The 19,974-nt window shown below is 55.4% G+C and overlaps 1 protein-coding gene across 1 annotated transcript in view; it reads left to right on the top strand.

Annotated features, from left to right (window-relative positions):
• The window catches only part of DTX2 (deltex 2, E3 ubiquitin ligase), a 25,936-nt gene extending 6,406 nt beyond the window's left edge, over positions 1–19,530 (top strand). The window contains exons 3-9 of the mRNA XM_010191598.1: positions 5,298–5,356; positions 12,022–12,153; positions 16,959–17,029; positions 17,451–17,609; positions 17,695–17,856; positions 18,486–18,575; positions 19,171–19,530. Coding sequence (XP_010189900.1) covers positions 5,298–5,356; positions 12,022–12,153; positions 16,959–17,029; positions 17,451–17,609; positions 17,695–17,856; positions 18,486–18,575; positions 19,171–19,395 — 898 coding nt within the window. The 3' untranslated portion in view covers positions 19,396–19,530. The remainder of the gene's footprint in view (positions 1–5,297; positions 5,357–12,021; positions 12,154–16,958; positions 17,030–17,450; positions 17,610–17,694; positions 17,857–18,485; positions 18,576–19,170) is intronic.
• The last annotated feature ends 444 nt before the right edge of the window (positions 19,531–19,974 follow it).

The following is a 19,974-nucleotide window of genomic DNA, read 5'->3' as shown; positions in this document are numbered from 1 at the left end:
GCGGCTGCCCCCCCCAAGCCTGCCTGAAGCCTGTGGGGGTCTGGGTATGTCGTGATGGGGGACGGGTGGTGCTGAAAGGGGGAGGGTGGGGGACATCTCAGAGATGGGTGGCACAAGGTCCTTGCCATGAACCAAGCCCATGGCCTGGGTGATGCTCGCTGGGAGGAGAGAGATGCACAGAGAGGGTCTGTGGGTGCCAGGGCAGTGGGGAGGACACGGTTGTGGCAGCCTGGGCTGGATCCCAGCAGCTGTGGGGCACTGGGCAGCTCTCAGTGACCAGTTAAACCCTGAACGGGCTCGTGCTGGGTTAACACAGCACCCCCCGGCGCTGGCGTATGCCCCACGCTCCCCGCTCAGCTGCTCCAGCACTGCTGGAGGTGGCTTTTTGGTCTGGTCCCCCCATGATGGCCAGCCTGGGGACAGCAGAGGAGGGCAGAGCTGTCCTGGAGCACTGCGACTGCTGCGGCGCTGGTGGCATTGGCCATGGATGAGCAATGCCGGGGCTGGTCGAGGTCTGGCTGCTGTAACTCGTTTTGCAGCTCAGCTGTTGGAGGTGCGAAGGGGTGAGCTGGCTGTGTCTTGGCAGCAGTCCCTGGCCGAGTCAGCCTTTTTGGGGGATGCAGCAGGACATGCCGTGCAGGGAAGGCTGTCTTCATCTCTACAACTCCCTTGCTGTTCATTTGCACCAGTGTTTACCACCAGACCTATCTGTGGTCGCCTTGGTTTTCCATCCACCTCTGCAGGAGCACATGTGGAGCAGGGTTCTGGCCTGTGTGGGTCCCAGATCTGGCCTGTGTGGGTCCCAGATCTGGCCTGTGTGGGTCCCATGGATCCAGCCCATACGGGTCACAGATCCAGCCCGTGGCTGTGTGCTGAGCCCGGAGGAAGGCAGCAGCTGGGGGCTCACCCAAACACACCCTGGTGAAGGGCACACCAAGATGTGCATTGGTGGCTCCTGGATGATGGATTTGGGATTGGTTTTGCCAGGGGTGCTCTCCTTCCTCCCTGCCAGACAGACAAATGCACGCAGGGAGCAATCTCTGTCTCCCAGTAACGTGGAAGAGACTTTTTTGGCACCGTCTGACAGCTGGAGATGGCTTTTCCCATCACCCTGGTGCTGGATTAGGGTCAGAAATGCCGCAGCGTGGGTGTAATTGCCCCTGGCTGAGGTTACAGCCTCAGGCTCGTGAAACCCATGTTCCAGCAGAAAATACTCTAATTTCTGTGAATTAGGGGAAACCTGAGTAGCAAACTCTAACAATGTGTTTCATTTAATGCCTAAGCCCAGAACATTCCTGGGTTATTTTATCCCCTGGGTTCCCCATCTCCCTCCCTTGGCTGGGCTTGCCCGTGGTGGTCGGATCCCCTTCCCTTGCAGTTGCTGCCTTGTCTCTTCCTGCATCACCAGACAACACACTAATTACCCTGCACTAATTAGCCCGCCAAGGGTTTCTGTCTGCATCCAGCATTGTTCATTCCTCTGAACTGAGATGTGCAATGCCTGTGCTGGCCCCTGCTCGGAGACCGCAGGGAAGGGAGCTGCAGGACGTGGGGGATGCTCTGGTGTCTAATAAAGATTGTGTTGTGCTCACCCCGCAGCTCTGGCTCCGGAGCAGCCCTGGTGCATTATTTGCTGTGACAAAACTGCTTCTCTTCACAAAGCGAGCAGGGCTGACCCAGCTCCAGCCTCTGAGAGCCGAGCTGCAACTGGCAGAAGGGCTCAGAAGCTACTGGTGAGAGGCTGAAAGACGGTGCGGGCACCCAGTTTCTTTAGGAAACGCAGCAAAACGTGGCAGCGCTGAAGGAAACGTCTCCTGCGAGGCTGGGCAAGGTGTGTGCATCCAGGCAAGGTGTGTGCATCCTGGAGAGCAGCCTTGCCCCCTGCGTGGCCTGCGTAGCCCCCGGTACGGGCTGGTGGTAGCACCGGCGTGCCCGGGCTTTTCTGGCACCGGTGATTAAATACATTTCCTGCTGCTGCAGGGTGGATGCTGGGTGAGAAAAGGTGGAGCTCAGGCCCTCAAAAACCCAGGGTTGATTTCCCCACGCTCTCAAGAGGGTCAGAGTTGCTGGAAAACCCGGAGAGCAGTGCCAAGGCTTAGATAGATGCTAATACCCTTGGCTCGGCTGCTAATGTGTTAAATACATGCGGGCAAGTAATTTTCTGCTCGGTGCCTTAGTTTCCTCCTGTCTGTTAAACATAGTTGGTGAATCCAGCCGCTCACAGCACGGAAATCTGCGGATGGAGCGTGCCCCGGCAAGGGTCACGTCCTTGTATCAGCACCGTTAACCGGATCTGTGGGGCAGGGCTCACCACCGTGCAGTTTTTCAGCTCCTGCCCATCCCAAATCATCCATCCCCGGGGTCAGCACTGCCCCACTCCCTGTGCTATTTACAGAGATGGGTGCTCCCGAAACGCAGCGAGCGATGCCCTGCGTGTGGTAGGAGCGAGTCACTGCAGGAAGCAGTCATCTTGGGATACATTAATTAGTGCCCTGGCCTGCTCAGGGGGCAGGATTTTGTTTAAAAAGGTGGGAAGTGGGGGTCTTGGGGAATGGGGAAGGATGCTGTGGTGCCGTGCTGTTCCTAGGAAAGGTCCTCCACGTCTCCCATGGGGAATGACCCAGGCTTTGTAGGATTGGGGGGTGTCACCAAGGCACCAGGACCTGGGCAGGGCCAACGACAGGACAAGATCCCAGGATCTGACCCCAGCCTGGCCTCGGCTCCCTCCCAAACATTCGAGTCTGAGCTGGTGGACCAAATACCTTTGCTGGTGCTGCTGGGAGCCGGCTCTCAGAGCCTGCGTTATACCACTGCAGCAATAACCTTCCTCGTTACCTCTTCCCCTTCCTCCTCCAAAAACCCCACTTCAGACCCAGCGCAGGCTCCGTGTGGCATTTCCGCACCTTTTTTGGCGCAGCAACGCTTCCTCCCACGCGCGGTGGCTGCGGATCTGCCCGGGCAGGGTTGTGGCAGGGGCTCGGTTTCATCAGCCCCATCCGGGCTCTCTATGGATGTAAAGGCAGTCGTGGTGCGCTCACACAGCTGGGTGGGCACGTCCACAGTGGTGGTAGCTGAGGTGCTGCTGTCTGCGTGTGTCGCTCGTGTGAAATCAGAGGTGTTTGGTTCCTCCACCATCGCATCAGTTGGGTCCCAGCAGCCCAAGCTGATGTGCTTTGCCTTTGCACCAGGCGTGCGGCCGACGAGCGACTGATGGTGACGTACCTGCGGTGCATGCAGCTCCCAGAACGAGACTGCTTGTGAAATGCATCAGTGGCTCATCCACGTCCCTCTGCAGACCTTGAGGGCTCCTCTGGCTCCTGGGTGACCTGGCCTTGAGCCTTGCAGTGCAGGAGTTCGTCGCAGCGTTGTTGCCAGCAATGCCTTGCCCAGAGCAGCTCTGCGTTTGCTGCGGGTGCAATGGCCCTGGGATCCCCTGCTGCTTTCGTGGCAAAGCAGAGGCTCAGCTTTGTGGCCTGCTTTTACCTTGTACAGGGAAGTGAAAGCAGTGGAGGTGGCTGCTGCTTTTCGTGGTGACGGTGAAGGACGAGCTCTGTTTCAGTCACATGCGGGGTCGCAGACTGGGGCACAGGGGTGCCCAGGCACCGCGTTGTCTTCTCTGCTCAATGGCGGAAAGGAAGCAGGGGTGGTCCATTACCTCACTGGATTTTGGGAGCGGGTCTCCAGTTCCTTGTCATTTTCTGGCCCTCGAATAAAGAGGGAGCAGCCCTGCTGCTGGCCATCAAGAGGAGCATGGCGGGGGCAGAGATGGAGCAAAGGCATGAGATAGAGGGGGGAAATACCTGAGAAAGGGTGTGATGGAGAGGATGAACCAGGAAAGAAGAGAAGTCCTGAAGAGGAGTCACGGCGTCTGATTCAAAGCCCTTTGAGGGAGGATTTCCACTGTATCTTGGGGTTTGAATTGGGCTGTAGTGAGAACATCCATTGCATCACTTGAAGACACTGCAAAACTGGGGGCAGCAGAGAGGAAAACCCAGTCTGAAAGAGGCGAAAGGGAAACCTCCGTGGTCTGGAGGGCTTTATAAGGGTCTGGAAGAGCCGGTCTTGCATGGCCAGGCTGTGAGCACTGCACCGAGCCCCGGGTCCTGCCTGGGGGAACCCATTTCAACCTGCACAGGTAGGAGAGGAGGCGAGGGCGGTCACAAATCTTTCCAGCTCTGGTCATCGTCATGGGAATGCGGACTGAGATTAAAATGAGAGCTGAAGGGAGGCACCACTGTCTGCAATGGTGTTTCAGGCAGTGGCAGCCTTTGCATCCCCACTGGAGAGAATTAGGATAGCATTTGTGCCCTGAATCCCCTGAGTGTGCTCTGCGACTTCCTCAGCAGCCGTCAAGTTTGGTGTGATTTGGGGTGTTCTGGGGGGTCTGAATGCAGCGTTGTCCCGCTTTACTGGGACACAATTTGAGCCGGTTTTCTGTTGAGGAAAGCTGTGATTTTTGGAAGGACTGCAGCACCTCTGTTTCACTGGAACGCAGCGATAAATCTCTGTTATACTTTCACCTAATGCTGGTGTGTGATGCTCAAGGCCTTCAGCAGCCTCAAGATAACCCGGTGCAGATGCTGGGGGAAGCAGAAAGCCAGGGGAGTTGGCCCCAAGCTGACCAATTAATGCCATCCCACACCATAACCATCACATCCGCTATAAATTGGGGTGTTTGCTGGGGCCAGCCCCTTCTTCTCATTGCTGACGTCTCCAGAGGGACTCAGTTACTGTCCTGCCCCCACAATATTGGCCAAGTATAACTCTGTGCTTTACACTATACCTGTTACTGATATTAGGTTTATTATTATTATTATTGTTATTAAATATATTTCTATTTCAACCCACAAATCCCTTTCCTTTGCCTCAAGTGGGGAGGAGGCCTAGGGCCATAGAGCAGCCACACAAACCGCAGTAGCCAGGTAGTAAATGCAGCATCCACCCTAGGCACACGCTGCCAAAACAAGAGGTTGAAGGGGCTGTTTGGTGTCCAAATCCCCCCAATTTCCAAAGGAAGGTGCACGCCAAATTCTTCCAGGTCTCCCTCAGCCTCCCTTCCCTTGTTCCCACATCTCATGGTACCCCCTTGGATGTACAGGGAGAGTCAGGGCTTGGTTCTGCTCAAGTGGAGCTGCTGGACCAATGGGCAAAGGGTCTGTGGATCCCAGGTGGGGCTCATCTGAGCAATTAATCCCTGTTAATGAATGTTTCCAGGGCCTTGGCAGTGCTGAGGTGGTTTTGTGCTTGGTGGCTGGTTTATGCTGTTGAATTTGTCCCTGTTTCTGTTCTCTCTGCAGTGCCCCAGCCCTGCCGGTGAAGATGTCCAGGCACAGCAAGGTGAACCAGGCCCTGGCAGGTAAGGGTCCCGCTCCGTCCCCAGGGTTACGTGAGCAGGCAGTTTACCTTTGGGGTGCTTATTTTCACTTATTTTCCTTTGTTAGCTCTTAGGAAGAGTCTGAGGTGTTGCTGGTGTTTAGGGGTTTAGGTCCAAAGATTTTTGAGAAAGGTGAAGAGGGCAAATTTGAGGGAGAAGGGGATGGTTAAGCCTTAGTAAGTGTTTTTCCCATCAGCGCTGGTCCTGAGGCTCTCAAAATGGGAGGGTTTATTTGGAGGCTGGGTGTTCACCTCTTCCCAAAGGCGTGCATGGTAAGTAGCAGGGGGAGCACACGGATCGCTCTCGGTGCTGTGACTTGCTGCTGTTTTTAAAGCCAAGGGGGAAGAGCAATGTGAGATGGTGTGTGATGATGTGTGATGTTATTGCAAAAACTCAGGTGGTTGTTAGCTTAAAAAAATGATTGTGATGCCTTGTCCTGGGGACAGGAGTTAAATCGGACGCTGTCTCCTGTGGCAGCAGAGTGCAGGTTTGCTTGTTGTCACCCAAACCTGCGAATACAGCACTAAATACACCCGAGGAGTGCGTCTGGGAGGGAAGACAGCGCCAGCTCTAAGATTTGCCTGCTAAAAACATGAAATGGCGTTGCTGTGAACACGCCAGCTCTTCCTGCTTGCACTGCCAAAAGCTGTCGGTGTCTGCTCTGACCCAACCTGTGCCAAACCAGGGGACCCTGGTGTGGAGGTGCCTGGGGAGATGGGTGCTCTGCTGAGGGCAGGCGTCTCAAAACTGTGTCATGATGTGGTAACCTGGGGTGGAGGAGTGGAAAAAACCTGGGGTGTGGTGGTTTTTGGGGCTTTCTGTATCTATTTCAGGCACTGCAGAATATCTGTTGACCCTCTTCTTTCTCTGGCTCTTGTCCATGCGTGGTCTGGTGAGGTTATTAACTCCATAGACACCAAACTTTGCTCCTGAGCACGTGGAGACAAAGTTTGTGCTCTTAGAGAAGATGGTTTCCACTTTATTCTAGGAAAGGTGATGCTGTTTGGTCTCCTCCCAAGTGTCAGCCCTTACCCTGCCTCACATTAATCCCTAGGATTCGTGTTTCTGGTCATCTGATGTTGGTACCATCGCGAAAACTGTGCCTTGCATGTCTCTGTAGCCAAATGTGTAAAGGCCAATCCCGAGTGTCCTCTGGCAGCCTGCAGCCCATCTGCTCCCCGTTAGCAAATGGGTCGTTGTGGAAATGGGGTGTGAAGTCAAGCTCAGACGTTGTCTGGGTGGGTGAACTGAGCAGAACAACCCCCCTGGCTCTGAAAGCTTCATCCCCTGGCCATTAGCACCAGCAGTGTAATTAGGCACTTAATCACATAAAGGTAAATACAGGAGCAGCCCTGGTGAATCCAGGCCGTGTTAATGTTTCTGACGATGATCTCATTCTACACCTGCAGGTCATCCTCTCTAAATTTGGAAAAGGTGAATATGCACGGTCCATTTATGCCTTGTAGTGCAGCGCTTCAGTACAAAGAGGCTGCAGGAGAGCTCGGCAGAATAAGCGATTTACCTCTGTTTGATAACATCAAATGAAAAGGTTAAGTTTGTGATTGACGTCTACGTTGTTGGAGACTGGGGGTTTAAAATCACACAGCAGCAGAGGAACGACCTGGACAAGTTAATTGGCAAGCGATAGGAAAATAAATCTCTGGGAACACTTCTAGGATAAAGCGAGTGGCGGAGTTGCGGTAAAAAGGCCGAATTTTATGGAAAGGTGCATTGGCTGGGTCTTTGGGGATGCCTTCTTTCCTGCTGTTCCTAGGACCTCTTCAGGGAAGCGGTGTTTTGTTATCCCCCTGTACTCGGCACTGGTGAGGCCGCACCTCGAGTGCTGTGTTCAGTTGTGGGCCCCTCACTAGAAGAAGGATGTGGAGATTCTGGAGCGTGTTCAGAGAAGAGCCACAAGGATGGGGAGGGCTCTGGAGAACAAGCCTGATGAGGAGCGGCTGAGGGAACTGGGCTTGTTTAGCCTGGAGAAGAGAAGGCTGAGGGGAGACCTCATCACCACCTACAACTGCCTCAAGGGAGCTTGGAGAGAGGTGGGTGCTGGGCTCTTCTCCCAGGTGATGGGGATAGAACAAGGGGAAACGGCACCAAGCTGTGCCAAGGGAGGTTCAGGTTAGAGATGAGGAGGAAGTTCTTTACTGAGAGGGTCGTCAGAAGCTGGCACAGGCTGCCCAGGGAGGTGGTGGAGTCACCATCCCTGGATGTGTTTAAGGAGCGGGTAGATGAGGTACTTAAGGATATGGTTTAGGGGGTAGACAGGAACGGTTGGACGGGATGATCTCAGAGGGCTTTTCCAACCGAGCCATTCTGTGATTCTGTGTGATTCTGTGTTCAAACTCCTGCAGATGGCGTTGGAGTTATTTCAGGGGTTATTCACACAGCCCAGGCCCTTCTTGTTCCTCTGGTCCCTGCTGCTTCCTTCAGCACCAGTGGTGGAAATGCTGGGACCCGAGGGCTCCGTGGTGACGTGGGGCTGAGGGCAGTCTCAGAGGTGGACTGAGGAAGGTTTTATTTTGGGAAGCGTGTCCAGGGGTCTCACAGCCCTTGGTCTCCATCCTGAGGTGCATCCCAGCAGCTTTGGCTCTGCTTTGGAGCAGGAGAAAGAAAACCCCTGCGTTTTGTGGGTGGTCTTGAAATGCTGCAGGGGCAGCTCCTGGATGCATCTGGTGGATGAACAGAAGTTGGGGGGATCTTGCAGGTCTCAGAAGCTGGGTTTTGTCGGTGCGATGAGCGCCTGGGGAATTGAGTGAGGGATTTGTGACACTGTCTGTCCCACGCTTTCCAAAAGTACCTCTTGGGATCCCGGAAATCGTGAAGCTGACTTTAAAATCGTGTTTTCTACAGACAAGAATTGTTTTCTTCATTGCTGTCTGTTGTTGAAATACATCAAGGTGCGTGTGGAAACTTGGCTTTGTAGCATTTTCTTTCCACCTCGGTATTTGGTTAGTGCAAACTGTTGGCCCCCGGTGTTGGTGTTTGAGGCTCAGCTGGACTGACACCTCCTGGGATAATGCAGTTTATCCGTGTGCCTTGGGGCTGGGCTGAGCGGGGCAGTCGCATGAAGACCCTTTGAACACTTGATTTTAAGATGCAGGCTGGGAATTAGCTTTTTGTTAAATGAAACCAAGTGTTCCTTGTTCACAGGATTCCTAGAGCTGAGGCGTTTGCGAACATACCAAAGATGATCATTTTGGTGGATATAACTGTACAAATCAGCAGTGCTTCCCTGGGATCTCGCGTTATTTCAAGGCAAGCACTGCCCAGGACTGGAAACAAACGCTTGGACCGGGACTGGAACCAGTTTGGGATCTGTGCAAGTGGGTCAGGACCAGTGCTGGTGACTGGGGAGCGCTGGGCTGGGTCTGTGGCCAACACCCGTTCCGTTCTGGGCGGGTGTGTTTTCCATGCTCGGCTTCTGCACAGGATATTACGAAAGCGCCTTATTTCCATGGCAGACCGAGAAAAGCTGGCGGATGTTGTCATCGCTCAGTGAAGTCAGTTTTACCCCAAGGTAATGTCATAATTCTGGCCAAATAAATGCTGCGGGCAGGAGAAAAGAGGCAGTTTTCCGAGTGTGCTTATTGCACACGTTCATAGCATCAAATCGGATGCCCAAGGATGCTTCACAAGGCTTTCTGTCCCTTCCTTCCTGCTGTCCTTGCAGGGACAAAACCCAGTGGGCAAGGGGAAGTGTTCACACAGTATTTTTCAGGCTCCTGGGGTAGCCAGGGAGCAGCAGGAACCCTTGGGCATCCAAAGCTGTCTTGGTCTGGGCAAGCTTGGCCCTTGCGTCTTCAGGTGAGAATTTATCCGGGTTTGCTCCTGACATAAGTCTGCAGATGCCTACAGTGAGCTTGAATAGAAATCATCGTGTCCTCAGGTCAGCACTGCAGCATCGACGTCCAGATGCGCTCTGTGTGTGTTGTCCTGGTGCTTGGTATGAACACACAGCACCACGTGAGGCTGGGATGAGGAGATCCCTTCCTGAGGGCTCCTGCCACCAAACCAGTGGGAGGATTGGTAGATGCTGCGGTTTCCAGGACAGTGGTGGTGGTAGATGCTGCTGTTCGATGGTTTCCAGTGTTGTATTAGAGCTGTAAGGAGGCATTTCTGCAGGGTTCGAGATCAGCCAGAGGAGCAGTGGATCACCAGAACAGCCCCTCTTTAATGCTCTCGTGGTTTGAATCTGCAGGTGGTTCATTGTCTGTCTCTCTGAAAGCAGCAGAAGGTAGCAGTGGAAAAATTGCCTCTTCTTGGCCAGTTTAAGACTGTCCATGGGAAGCAATTCTCCTGGTCCCACGTTTGCCTGTGCTGTGTGTGTGAGTGCAGCTGCAGATGCGTTTGTGACTCGTACAATGAAAGAGAAGGTTCCTGGATCAACACTTATTTTCTCTGCAATGACTCCTGACGCTGGCAGGCAGTTTTGGAGGTGTTACCCCAGGTATGAGAGGGGCTGTGTTAGAGGGTACCTGAACTCAGCTGCGGTTCTGGGGCTCATGCCCTTCACTTGCTTTGATTTTTTCCAAGGCAACGCGTTGTCCTCCAACATTACAAGGTTGAAATTGGTTGTCCATCCTCTGCTTATGTCGTGTTCCGTTTCTTTTCTAATGGGCTCTGTTTTAATGTTAGCAAGATGGTATTGATCTCTTAAGAAGAAAGCATCAGTTTCGCATTTGCCTATCAGTCAGCTCTGCGTAGGTGGTGATAATCCCCGTTAGTCTTTGGACGTGCTTTTCAAATGCCAGTCTGCAATCGGTGCCATCGCATTGCTCGAAGCAGGTTTTTCTGGGGACACCTTTACTGCACCGTTTCTGATGGGTTTTGCATCCTCGGTGCACTCGGGCTGTCCGAGATCTCCCCCAGCCATGGGGAGGTCCAGCACCCTGCCTGTTTTTGGGAATGTTGTTCCTCCAAGCTCCCTCATCAGCGTGAGTTGGTTCTGCTCTTTCGGGGACACCTCTGCCTGTCCTTAACCTGCTGCAAGGGGAAGGTGCCTGCCTGCTGCCCGTGTTATAGGGTCAGTTAAGCTGCTGCTGAAGGCTCCCTGGGCGTAGTGAAGGACTGCGGGCTTAGAGCACTCAGTCGTATTGCGGCCTTTGGTTCAAGCCTTAGATTAACTTCATTTGGTTGTGAAACTTGTGGATCCTGCTGCGGCCTGGTCTCCGCCAAAGGCTCTTGGGTGACCCTGGGGATTGACTTTTTCCATGTCTGCCCCCTCCCTGTCTCATGAAACCCTTCCTGTCCATCCTTGGTCCTTAGATGAGAAAGTTTTAGTAAAAGCATCCAACTTTAGTGTATCGAGAAAGGCCTTGGACAGGTTCTGGAGTATTTATCGTGCTTGGGCCTTACACAAAGGAGGCACGAAACGTGGTCAGCACAGTGTAGGGGTAGTTCTGCTTGTGGGACACTGACGCAGGCTTTGCGCAGGGGATTTCTGCATGGGTTTGTGACCGGGTGCCATATTTAAGGCAGAAAACAGTCTTCACTTGCACACCAAGCTGGCTGCTGCTTCCTGTCATAACTCGATTTTCAGTCGTGCGTGGGCAAGGCGCCTCACTTTTGTCCTGAACGAATGCGCTCTTCTCTTCCTTTCCCAAGCCGACCAAATAGAGGCCTGAAAACCCAAAAACCCTACAAATCTCAGCGTTAGCCGTGAACGGCTGTGCAGGATGCTGGCAAGAGGCTCCGTAACGTTAGGATGCGGTTTTGCATGGGCTGCTGCCAGAGGTAACTTCTGGGGAAACGCTGGCTTTTAGGTGTCTGCTGTTGGTCTGCACCCGTGAGGGTTTTTGGAGGTGATTTTTGGAAACAGGAGGGCAGGTGTTTTCTTGAGCGCGAGTTGAGCAGCGATCTGCTGCCTCGGAGACGTTACGACTTGCAAGCGGCCTGTGTTTCACAGCAAGCATCGCATTAGATCAGCGTGACGGGTCCTGCAGCTCCCCACACGCCAACTTCACCTCCAGGGAACGGCTGTCCTTTTTAATGCCTCATTAGCTGTAACGAGCTGCACCCCGTGATCGCAGGAGGGTGGGAATGGCATCGCAGCTGGGGGTGCTGGGGAGAAGTGGGGTGCCAGGGGAAGGCGGCGTGGGGTGAGTGGGGAGGCTGCCACAGTGGGGCAGGGGTTGAGTGGGGCTGGCAGTGCCGTGGGATTTAGTGACATTTAAGCTGCGCTGTGGGGATCAGTTTGGGGTGACGTGTATGAAGTATGTGGCTTTAGGGAGGAATGGCTGAGCAGGGGCTAGGGGTGATGCCCCTCACTCTCCAGGCCCCAGGGTCAGGGCTCTGGTAGCAGGACTTTGCAGCACAGCAGATGGAAAGTGCCTGAAGAACCCAAACGCCACGACAGAGGAGGGTCCTGTGCACGCACAGCTCGGGGGTCACCGCTGAGACCTGTGCCCGTATTCCCCTGCTTTAATTCAGGGCTCCTCCGAAAGCCTCTGGATCCCGTCCCGGTGCTGACTCCGACCCCGCTGCCTCTCAGACGTTTGCTGTCCTCTGAATCAAGGGCTTGGGTTTTGTTTTGTTTCGTTTTGTTTTATTTCCTTTGAAAGGTTGAAGTGTTTTTTTTTAATGAATGTGTTTCCCCGTTGTTTCCTTCCCGCATGTTGGTGTCGTACCCGCTGTAGGCATGACGGCTATTCTGATGTCAGCCGCTGGACTCCCCGTGCACCTCACCTGTGTGCCGCAAGCTGCCAGCACCCATAAGGCCACTAAAAAACACAGCTCAGTTAAGGAGGGGAGGAAAGTGTCCAAGAAAGGTAGTTCCTGCTCAAACTCTGATATTTGCTTCCGTCTCCTTCTCTTTATCTCTCTGCACTTGTTCTGCCTCCCTGCTTTCCTCTCGTCTCTCCCCTCACCCTCTTGGCTCTTCTGGCTTGACTGATGGTGTTCGTCCCACCAAGGGGAGAAGCAGCACCCGTCTCCTCTGGACAGGCTGTACAACGAGGTGGTAGAGCAGACCCTGTCCTGTGGTAGCTCTGCTCCATCCCATCAGTCGTGATGTGTGTGTTGGGCTCCTGCGGCCTCCTCCGTGGTCCTGCTGCACCGCTTTTGGGAAGCCCCAGGCATCCACATACCAGGACCTTCTCTGACCCCTTGGTGGGACCAGTCTGGGACCCAAGGGAGCAGCCAGGAGCGTTTAATCCGTACGTGCTCTCTAAAGGTTTGCTTGTGAGCCATGCGTGTCACAGCTGAGTCACGGCGTGAGAAGGATCTTCCAGACCAGCAGGCCCCTGAGTCACACAGGGCTCTGGAGGCCGCATTGCAGAGGATTTGCTCTCTCCAGCTCTGTTTGGAGTGGAAGGGAGTGGAGCAGAGCTCTCTGGTGGTCACCCCAGCTCTCCTGTGAGCTGAGACATCGCCAGGGCAGGGTCTTCACTTCTCTTTGCATCTTGCTGGCATCCCATGCTTTTGCCCTTGTGGAGTTGGGGGGGCTCCCAGTTCAGAGCCTGGGTCCCATCCGTGTGTGCAGCCCTGGGACTGTGTGGGTGCAGTTGTGAATCTGGCCTGGTGTGGCTGGCATAGGTGTCCTGGGGTGGCCAACCACCCCCAAAATGAGCCAGAACTGGAGGTGGGGGTGTTTACCACAGAGGTATTTGTGGTTAATAACAAGGAAAGAGCCCTGAGGTGGAGGGGAAGAGGCATCTGGGGAGTTTGTTGGTGCCAGCATCTCTCTCCTTGGAGTCCGTGTATGCAGCGAGGAGGGCTGATGGGGGAATGGGGTCCAAACACCTCCAAAAGAGGCAGGAAGGATGGCAGAAGGAAAATGAAAACTAAATGCAGAGAGAGGTATCTTGCAGAAATAAATTATGGAGGGAGCTGGGAGGAGGAGATGCAAAGGGTGAGGAGAGAGAGAGAGCAAATGTGGAGTAGGATGTGTGATAGAGGGGGAGGAGAAAGCAGGGGGTGGTGGGAGAAGAGAAGCAGCGAAGAATGGGAGGAGCGCAGGAAAACGGGAGGTGAAGAGGAGCTGAGCAGGGGTGGGCAGCAGAGGAGCTGGGTGAGGACCTCGCTGCAGAGCCAAGGATGAGGGCTGGGGGGACCCCCTGGAAACTGCCCCGAAATGGAGCTGCGCAGCAGCCAGGCCCTCCCAAAGAGGCACTGCACGGCTCCTCTTGCTGCAGGAGCCTGAAAAACTGCGGGCCAGGCCTGCCCTTGGTGTTGGTCACCCACGGTCGGTGCCGTGGAAGTGGCCATGTTTAGGGCAAGATGTGGCCACAGGAGTGTGGTGTCAATGAGGTGGTGTCAGTGAGGTGATGTCGTGCAGCTTCTGAGCAGGGAGAGCAGCAATGGGGTGGGTGGGCAGGACGGGACGTGGGCTGGGGGGCCAGAGCAGCCGTGCCGGGTGTCGCACCCCCCATCTGCGAGTCGAGGAGCCGGTCCATCAGCATCTGCTGCGGCACCCGGAGCACACACGTGTCCCCTGGGCAGCTGGAGAGCCAGGTTTGGGGACCTGCCAGGCTGCCAGCTCACCAATGTCACCTGCTGGGACCAGGACACCTCGGCTGGGGAGCAGGGATGGGGGGACGGTGTCTGGGGAAGGGGCACCAAGCAGCTCCCGCCTGGCACTGCTGGATCTGGTCCTGCTTGGGGTGTGCTGCAGAGCAGAGGCGTTGCCAGCTCTGCCCTTCCAATGCTGACCCGTGAGAAGGGGATGCCTTTGCTAAAAACCCCGCTCTCACTGTAGGAAGCAGGGTCCCCTTTGCTGGAGCAGGGAGGCTGGTGCTGCGGAGTGGATGAAGAGGGTGCTCAGCCCCTGCTAGGATCAGGCTGTCTCTGTACAGCACTGCTCTGGGCTCAGGGACGCTGTTCTGCCGTGGATGTGGTGATCCTGACTTTGGCCAGGCCGTTTGTTTTCCCTTTACGGGCCCTGAAGTTGCCAGCAGGCAGAGATGGGCCCGTCTGCACCCTGAATTTCTGCATCAGTTTCCCTTCCCACCCCTCTCCAGGCTTTTCCATCACGGGGAGCTCTAGCAGGAGCTGTGCCTCCTGGAGCAGGCCCTTGGGAGCTGACCACAACCCGATGGTGCCAAAATCAGTGCTGAGGGGGTGCAGTTTGTGTCCCCTAAGACCCTTCCTGCTCCCTCCTGCTACAAACCCCGGCCCCGCACGGGTCGAGGCGGCGTTGATGGGATTGCAGCCAGCTTGGCGAATAGCTGGGTTGTATTAAACAAAGGCACTAATTAGCCAGGACTCGTTAACGTTGTTGCTGTTCTGGCAATGATGTCTCTGCGGGTTTCGGGGAAGCCGTAGTCTCCGGGCGGGCGCTGCGGGTGCTGGCACAGGGCCTGGCCATGTCCCGATGGATCGGTGCCGCCTTCCTGCGATCCGGCACTGCACCGCGGTAATCCTGGCTGGCCCTCGTTGCTCCCCATGCGTCTGTCTGTCTGTCTGTCTGTCTGCAGACCATGCCGGTGCCTATGGGATGGGTGGGATGGGGAGCCCCTCAGTCAGGAGAGCCCCTCAGCTGGGGGGCCTTGCTGTTCCCATGCAGGACAATCTGCTGACGGAGATGGGCTGCAGTGATGGGTGCTCTGTGTTGTTACGGGGAGAAACCTGGTTTTAGCACCAAATCTCTTGCCTTCCTGATCTCTGAACATCCCTCTTGGGATTGGAGCCAGTGGGTCCAAGCTATTGAGGCCCAGGGGGCAGAGGGCAGTGGTGGTTGGATTTGGGTGCCAGTCCATGACCATAACTAGGAACAACCTGTGTCTGGCCTTCAGCAGGTATCCAGAAAAGCCTGCTGCTAACCGTATGGCTGGTTTGGGATGCAGCAGGAGGCACGCGACTGCCGCAGCGCTTGGTTGCCAAGCGAGGATTCAAAACACATCTGTTAAATGTTGCCCATGGAAAGCCCTTGCTTCAGCAAGCAACTTATTATCTATAGGGAGGAAGGGGAAGCATTAAAAAAAATCATTATTCCTCCCTTTGTAAATGAGAGCACAGCGAACATTCCTTCACATCCCAGAGAAATCAATAGCAGAGAGTTGGGGCAGCTGGTGATAAACAGCACTGGTCGATTCTTCTTATTGCACTTAAATCTGCCATTGAACCCAGAAAACTCCAGGCTTTGGTGGTCCCGAGGGATGGCTGGAACAAACATTTGGAGGCAAGTGCTTTTATGGAGCTAATGGTCGGGTAAGGAAGGGCTTCGTGTGCTGAAGCATCTGTGGCTGGTGCTGTGGTGGTGCTGGGTATCCCCTTCCAGCCCCTGCCCCCTGCTGCTGGGATGTGCTCTGCCCGAGGAAGAGCCTCTTTGGAGGCGAGGAAGAGCTGTGTGGGCTTCGCTACCACTGCTGAAACCATGTTCTCAGCATCGAGAGGCTTCCTCGGGGCTGGAAAGTCAAACACTTGCAGCTGGGGACAGGTTTTTCTAAAGCCTCTGGGCTCCTTGGCTCTTTTTCTCTCCAGGCAGCCTTGGTGGATGTAAATGCATTGGAGCATCAGTGCAGCAAGGGACTACATTTAGGAAAACACAAAGATATCAGTATCATGTGCTGCAAATAGGGTACCTGTTAGAAAGCTGATTTGTTTAATGTACCCTGTGACTTATACTGTGTCTTGCTGGATATATAAGTACATGGCAGCTTGAAAGGCCACTGTTTCCCTTCTACTCTGCCCTGGTCAGACCACATCTCAATCTTGTGTCCAGTGCTGGCAGGAACTGCTTGAAAGAGTCCAGCAGGGCCACAAAGATGCTGGAGGGAGTGGAGCATCTCCTGCTGAGGAGCGGCTGAGGGAGCTGGGGCTCTTGAGCTTGGAGCAGAGGAGACTGAGGGGAGACCTCATTCCTGGGGATCCATTGGGAAAGGGCAGTGTCAGGAGGAAGGAGCCAGGCTCTGCTCTGGGATGGCCAATGCCAGGACAAGGGGCAATGGTCCCAAGCTGGAGCACAGGAGGTTCAAGCTGAAGATGAGGACAAACTTTGTCAGTGTGAGGGTTATGGAGCATGGCCCAGGCTGCCCAGAGAGGTTGTGGAGTCTCCTTGTGTGGAGACACCCAAAGCCCTGGCCGTGTTCCTGTGTGACTGCTCTGGTGATCCTGCTCTGGCAGGGGTTGGTCTGGGGGAGCTTTGAGGTCCCTTCCAACTCCTCACATTCTGGGATTCTGTGATTCATATTAAAGATGCAAGGCTTGTTCTGCCATACTCGAAACAGGGCCTGAAGCGTAGTGCATTGCTGGGTCTCCTTGTTGGGTGCCAGCTGGGTGATGTGGCAGTGCCTTTTCTCCTCTGACAGTGCAGACGATGGCATTCTCTGTCCTCCTGAGGCCACAGCGTCCTTGGTTGAGCATGACCATAGCTGACCTCTGGTGTTCACAGCGTCCGTCCATCCGGGACCTGGCTGGCGTCGCTCGGGGTGCGTGGGGAGAACCAGAGCATAGCAAAGCCTTTGCGGGGCTGTAGGGATTGGTTGGAGCAGCCTCTTCTCCCCTTCTAACCCTCACCTTCCTCCTTGACGTCCTGGCCAGTGACTTGCCTGTCTCCCTCCTCTCCAGCTCACCCTGCACATGCCCGTCGCATCTCACAGCACATCTCATTTTTCCCTTCCCATCTCTCATGCAGCAACGCCGACCGAGCCAGACGCAGTGGTGAAGAAGTACCTGGAGGAGCTGAAGGGCTCTCCTGCGGACGAGGTGAGGGGACAGTGACAGAGGTAGCACAGTGTGGGTTGAATGGCTGAGTCTGGCCGTGCCTCCCCACCTCTCTTGGAGCTGGCTGCAGGGCCTGCCATGGAGGAGGGAGTTTGGCTTCGGGGTCCTCTCGATGCTCGTAGAGGTCAAAACCCTGTGCTGGAGCTGCCCCATAGAGGAGCAGGACGTGGCAATACTCAGTTCCTACTCATCCCCTCTGGTGGCAGCTCTCTCTGTGCTGTCCATGAGGTGGAGTGGGATGATGCCAGCCAGGTAAGGAAACCTGTCTCTGTGCCCTTGAACCTCAAAGGGAAGGACTGAAGTTGCAGGCAGGTGTTCCTGAAGCATCTCCTTGGTGGGTCGGTCGTTGCCATCGCCTGTGCTCACACTGAACAGTAGTTTTCCCCTTTGTCTCGTGCTCCAGGACTGCATGATCTGCATGGAGAAGCTGTCGTCCCCCTCGGGCTACGGCGACGAGTGCGAGCGCAGCGCGATCAAGCCAGAGGCCGTCGGCCGCCTGCTGAGCTGCAAGCACTCCTTCCACATGCTCTGCATGCTGGCCATGTACTCCAGCGGCAACAAGGTACAGCACCGGCCCGGCCCCACCGCGTCCCCTGCGCTGGCGTCCGGGCTGGGGAGCTCTGATCCCTGCTTCTCTCCCCTCGCAGGATGGGAGCTTGCAGTGCCCCTCCTGTAAAACCATCTACGGCGAGAAGACCGGTACCCAGCCCAAAGGGAGGATGGAGGTCTCCACCTTCCCCCAGTCCCTCCCTGGCCACAAGGACTGCGGGACGATCCAGATCGTGTACCACATCAGCAGAGGCATCCAGGTGAGCGCTGGGAGCCTCCCGAAAAAGGAGAGTAAAACCTGGTGTCTGCAAAGCAAAGAGGAGCCTCAGCCCATGCTCACGGGGTGGGAGAGATCCCGGTGTCTGGTTTCGGTGGCTGCAGTGAGTGCAGAGGTTGGAGCCGGGTGGTCTTCTTAGGATGCCAGACAGCATGGAAAAAGCTGTGGTTTGAGTGCTCCCACTGGAGTTTATCTGAAGAGCTGTCTTTATATCCCAGCATGAGACTCTTGGAGGACCTGTAATACTCACATAAAATCACAGAATGGGTTGGGTTGGAAGGGACCTTAAGGACCATCCAGTCATGTGTTAAAATGCCACGGTAGATCTCTTTTAAAGAGGGTGTCAACCACCAAAGGGGGGTCACCCTACTCTTACAAGCCAGGAAAGGGGGACCAGTTACCACCAACCGCCTTACCTCTCACACATGTCTCATGAGAACAAGCCAGGTATCTCCTACATCAGCGGTACCGTGCTCCTTTCACATGGAAGAGCTGGATAGAGCCGAGCCTATGTCAAATCCTGCTGCTGATCCCTAATCCTGCTGCTGAGGGATTGTCCAGCTCGTATGAACATGGATGTGTCTATGCCAAATGTGTCTTTGTCTCCTGCAGGGCCCCGAGCACCCCAACCCTGGCATGCCGTACACAGCGAGAGGCTTTCCTCGCTACTGCTACCTGCCAGACAACGAGAAGGGCAGGAAGGTGAGGTGTCGCACCCGGAGAATGTCACCCTCTCGGGTTGTCTCCTGGCCCTGTGTTGGGGGATCGGCTCAGCGGGGTTGCTCTGGGAGCTGTCACTGTGTTGTTAACCGGCTGCTCTTGGGGACTGGCCATGCTCTTTGTTCCCTCTGTGTATCTGTAACCCCTCTGCCCACGAGGGGTTCTTCACAGCTTTGACTGTGAAGACTTGTCCTCCTTCATCCCATCACCGAACCAAGTCCCAGCTGGTCTTTGGGGTGATGCTTCTGGCCCGTCTTGGGCTATGCAGTTACAGGGGTTTGCACTGAGAGCGCTCAGCTTGGAAAGCCTTGGCTGCTGGCTCCTCCAGCCCCGTTTCCTGGCGGGGAGCGCGCGTTTGTCTCAACTTGTGCCAGTGAGTCCCAAGTGCTGGAAAACCAGGGAATGGTCCTTCCCATGGGGAACTTAGGATGTGAGGGAGCTCCCTTCTGATGCTGGGATCCTTGGCTTCCTCCTGCTCCAGCAGATTTAGGCTGTGAAGCTTCTGGCAAGCTGCTTTCGTGGCTTAAGTCCCGTAGCTGCTGAAGACCGGCTTTGGTTTTTGTCCTCCTGCCTCCAGGTCCTGGAGCTCCTGAGGGTGGCCTGGAAGCGACGCCTGATTTTCACTGTGGGCACCTCCAGCACCACCGGCGAGAGCAACACGGTGGTGTGGAACGAGATCCACCACAAGACGGAGATGGACACCAACCTGAGCGGCCACGGCTACCCCGACCCCAACTACCTGGACAATGTGCTGGCAGAGCTGGCCGCGCAGGGCGTCACCGAGGCCTGCCTGGCACAATGAGCCGTGGGGGGCCCGCTCGGAGGCCACCTGGTGCACTTATTCCTGTTGCCTTAAGTTCCTGTGTCTGACCGGCTGTCACACTGAGCAATAACACTGTACTGTGGGAGCCCTGCCTGCTCTCTACGGTCTCTTGGTTTTTTTGGGGAGGAAAGGCTATTTTTGTAGAAACTGCGCTCGTGTCTCTGGAGAAGTGTGGGGGTCCACTGGGGGGCCCAGCCACGAGAGTGGTTCTGAGGGCACAGACCCCCTGGTGAAGGCAGGACCTTGCCCTGGTGATGCTCGGGGACAGCACAGTTTGAGGGGGAAGGGGTCTCATTCCCACCAGACCTGGACAGCAGATGAGGGTCTCCTGAGGCACCTCCTGCAGCACAGCCCCCTCCCTCGTGCCCCTGGTCCTAATAAACACTTCTGTTTCCACGGCCCATTGCTGCTTTGCCTGGTGGCTTGGGGTGTCACCTCCCTCGGTGGCCCTCTCTGGTGGTCCAGCTTGCCCCACGGAGCTGGGGACAGTCAGCTCCAGAGCTGCCACCCCCGCTCCTGCCATCCTGAAGCTCTTCGAGCAGGCGCCGCCTTTCTTCT

This window comes from Mesitornis unicolor, unplaced genomic scaffold (genome assembly GCF_000695765.1).
Source record: "Mesitornis unicolor isolate BGI_N332 unplaced genomic scaffold, ASM69576v1 scaffold40349, whole genome shotgun sequence".
NCBI lineage: Eukaryota > Metazoa > Chordata > Aves > Mesitornithiformes > Mesitornithidae > Mesitornis > Mesitornis unicolor.
This window is presented reverse-complemented; position numbering and strand designations above follow the sequence as displayed.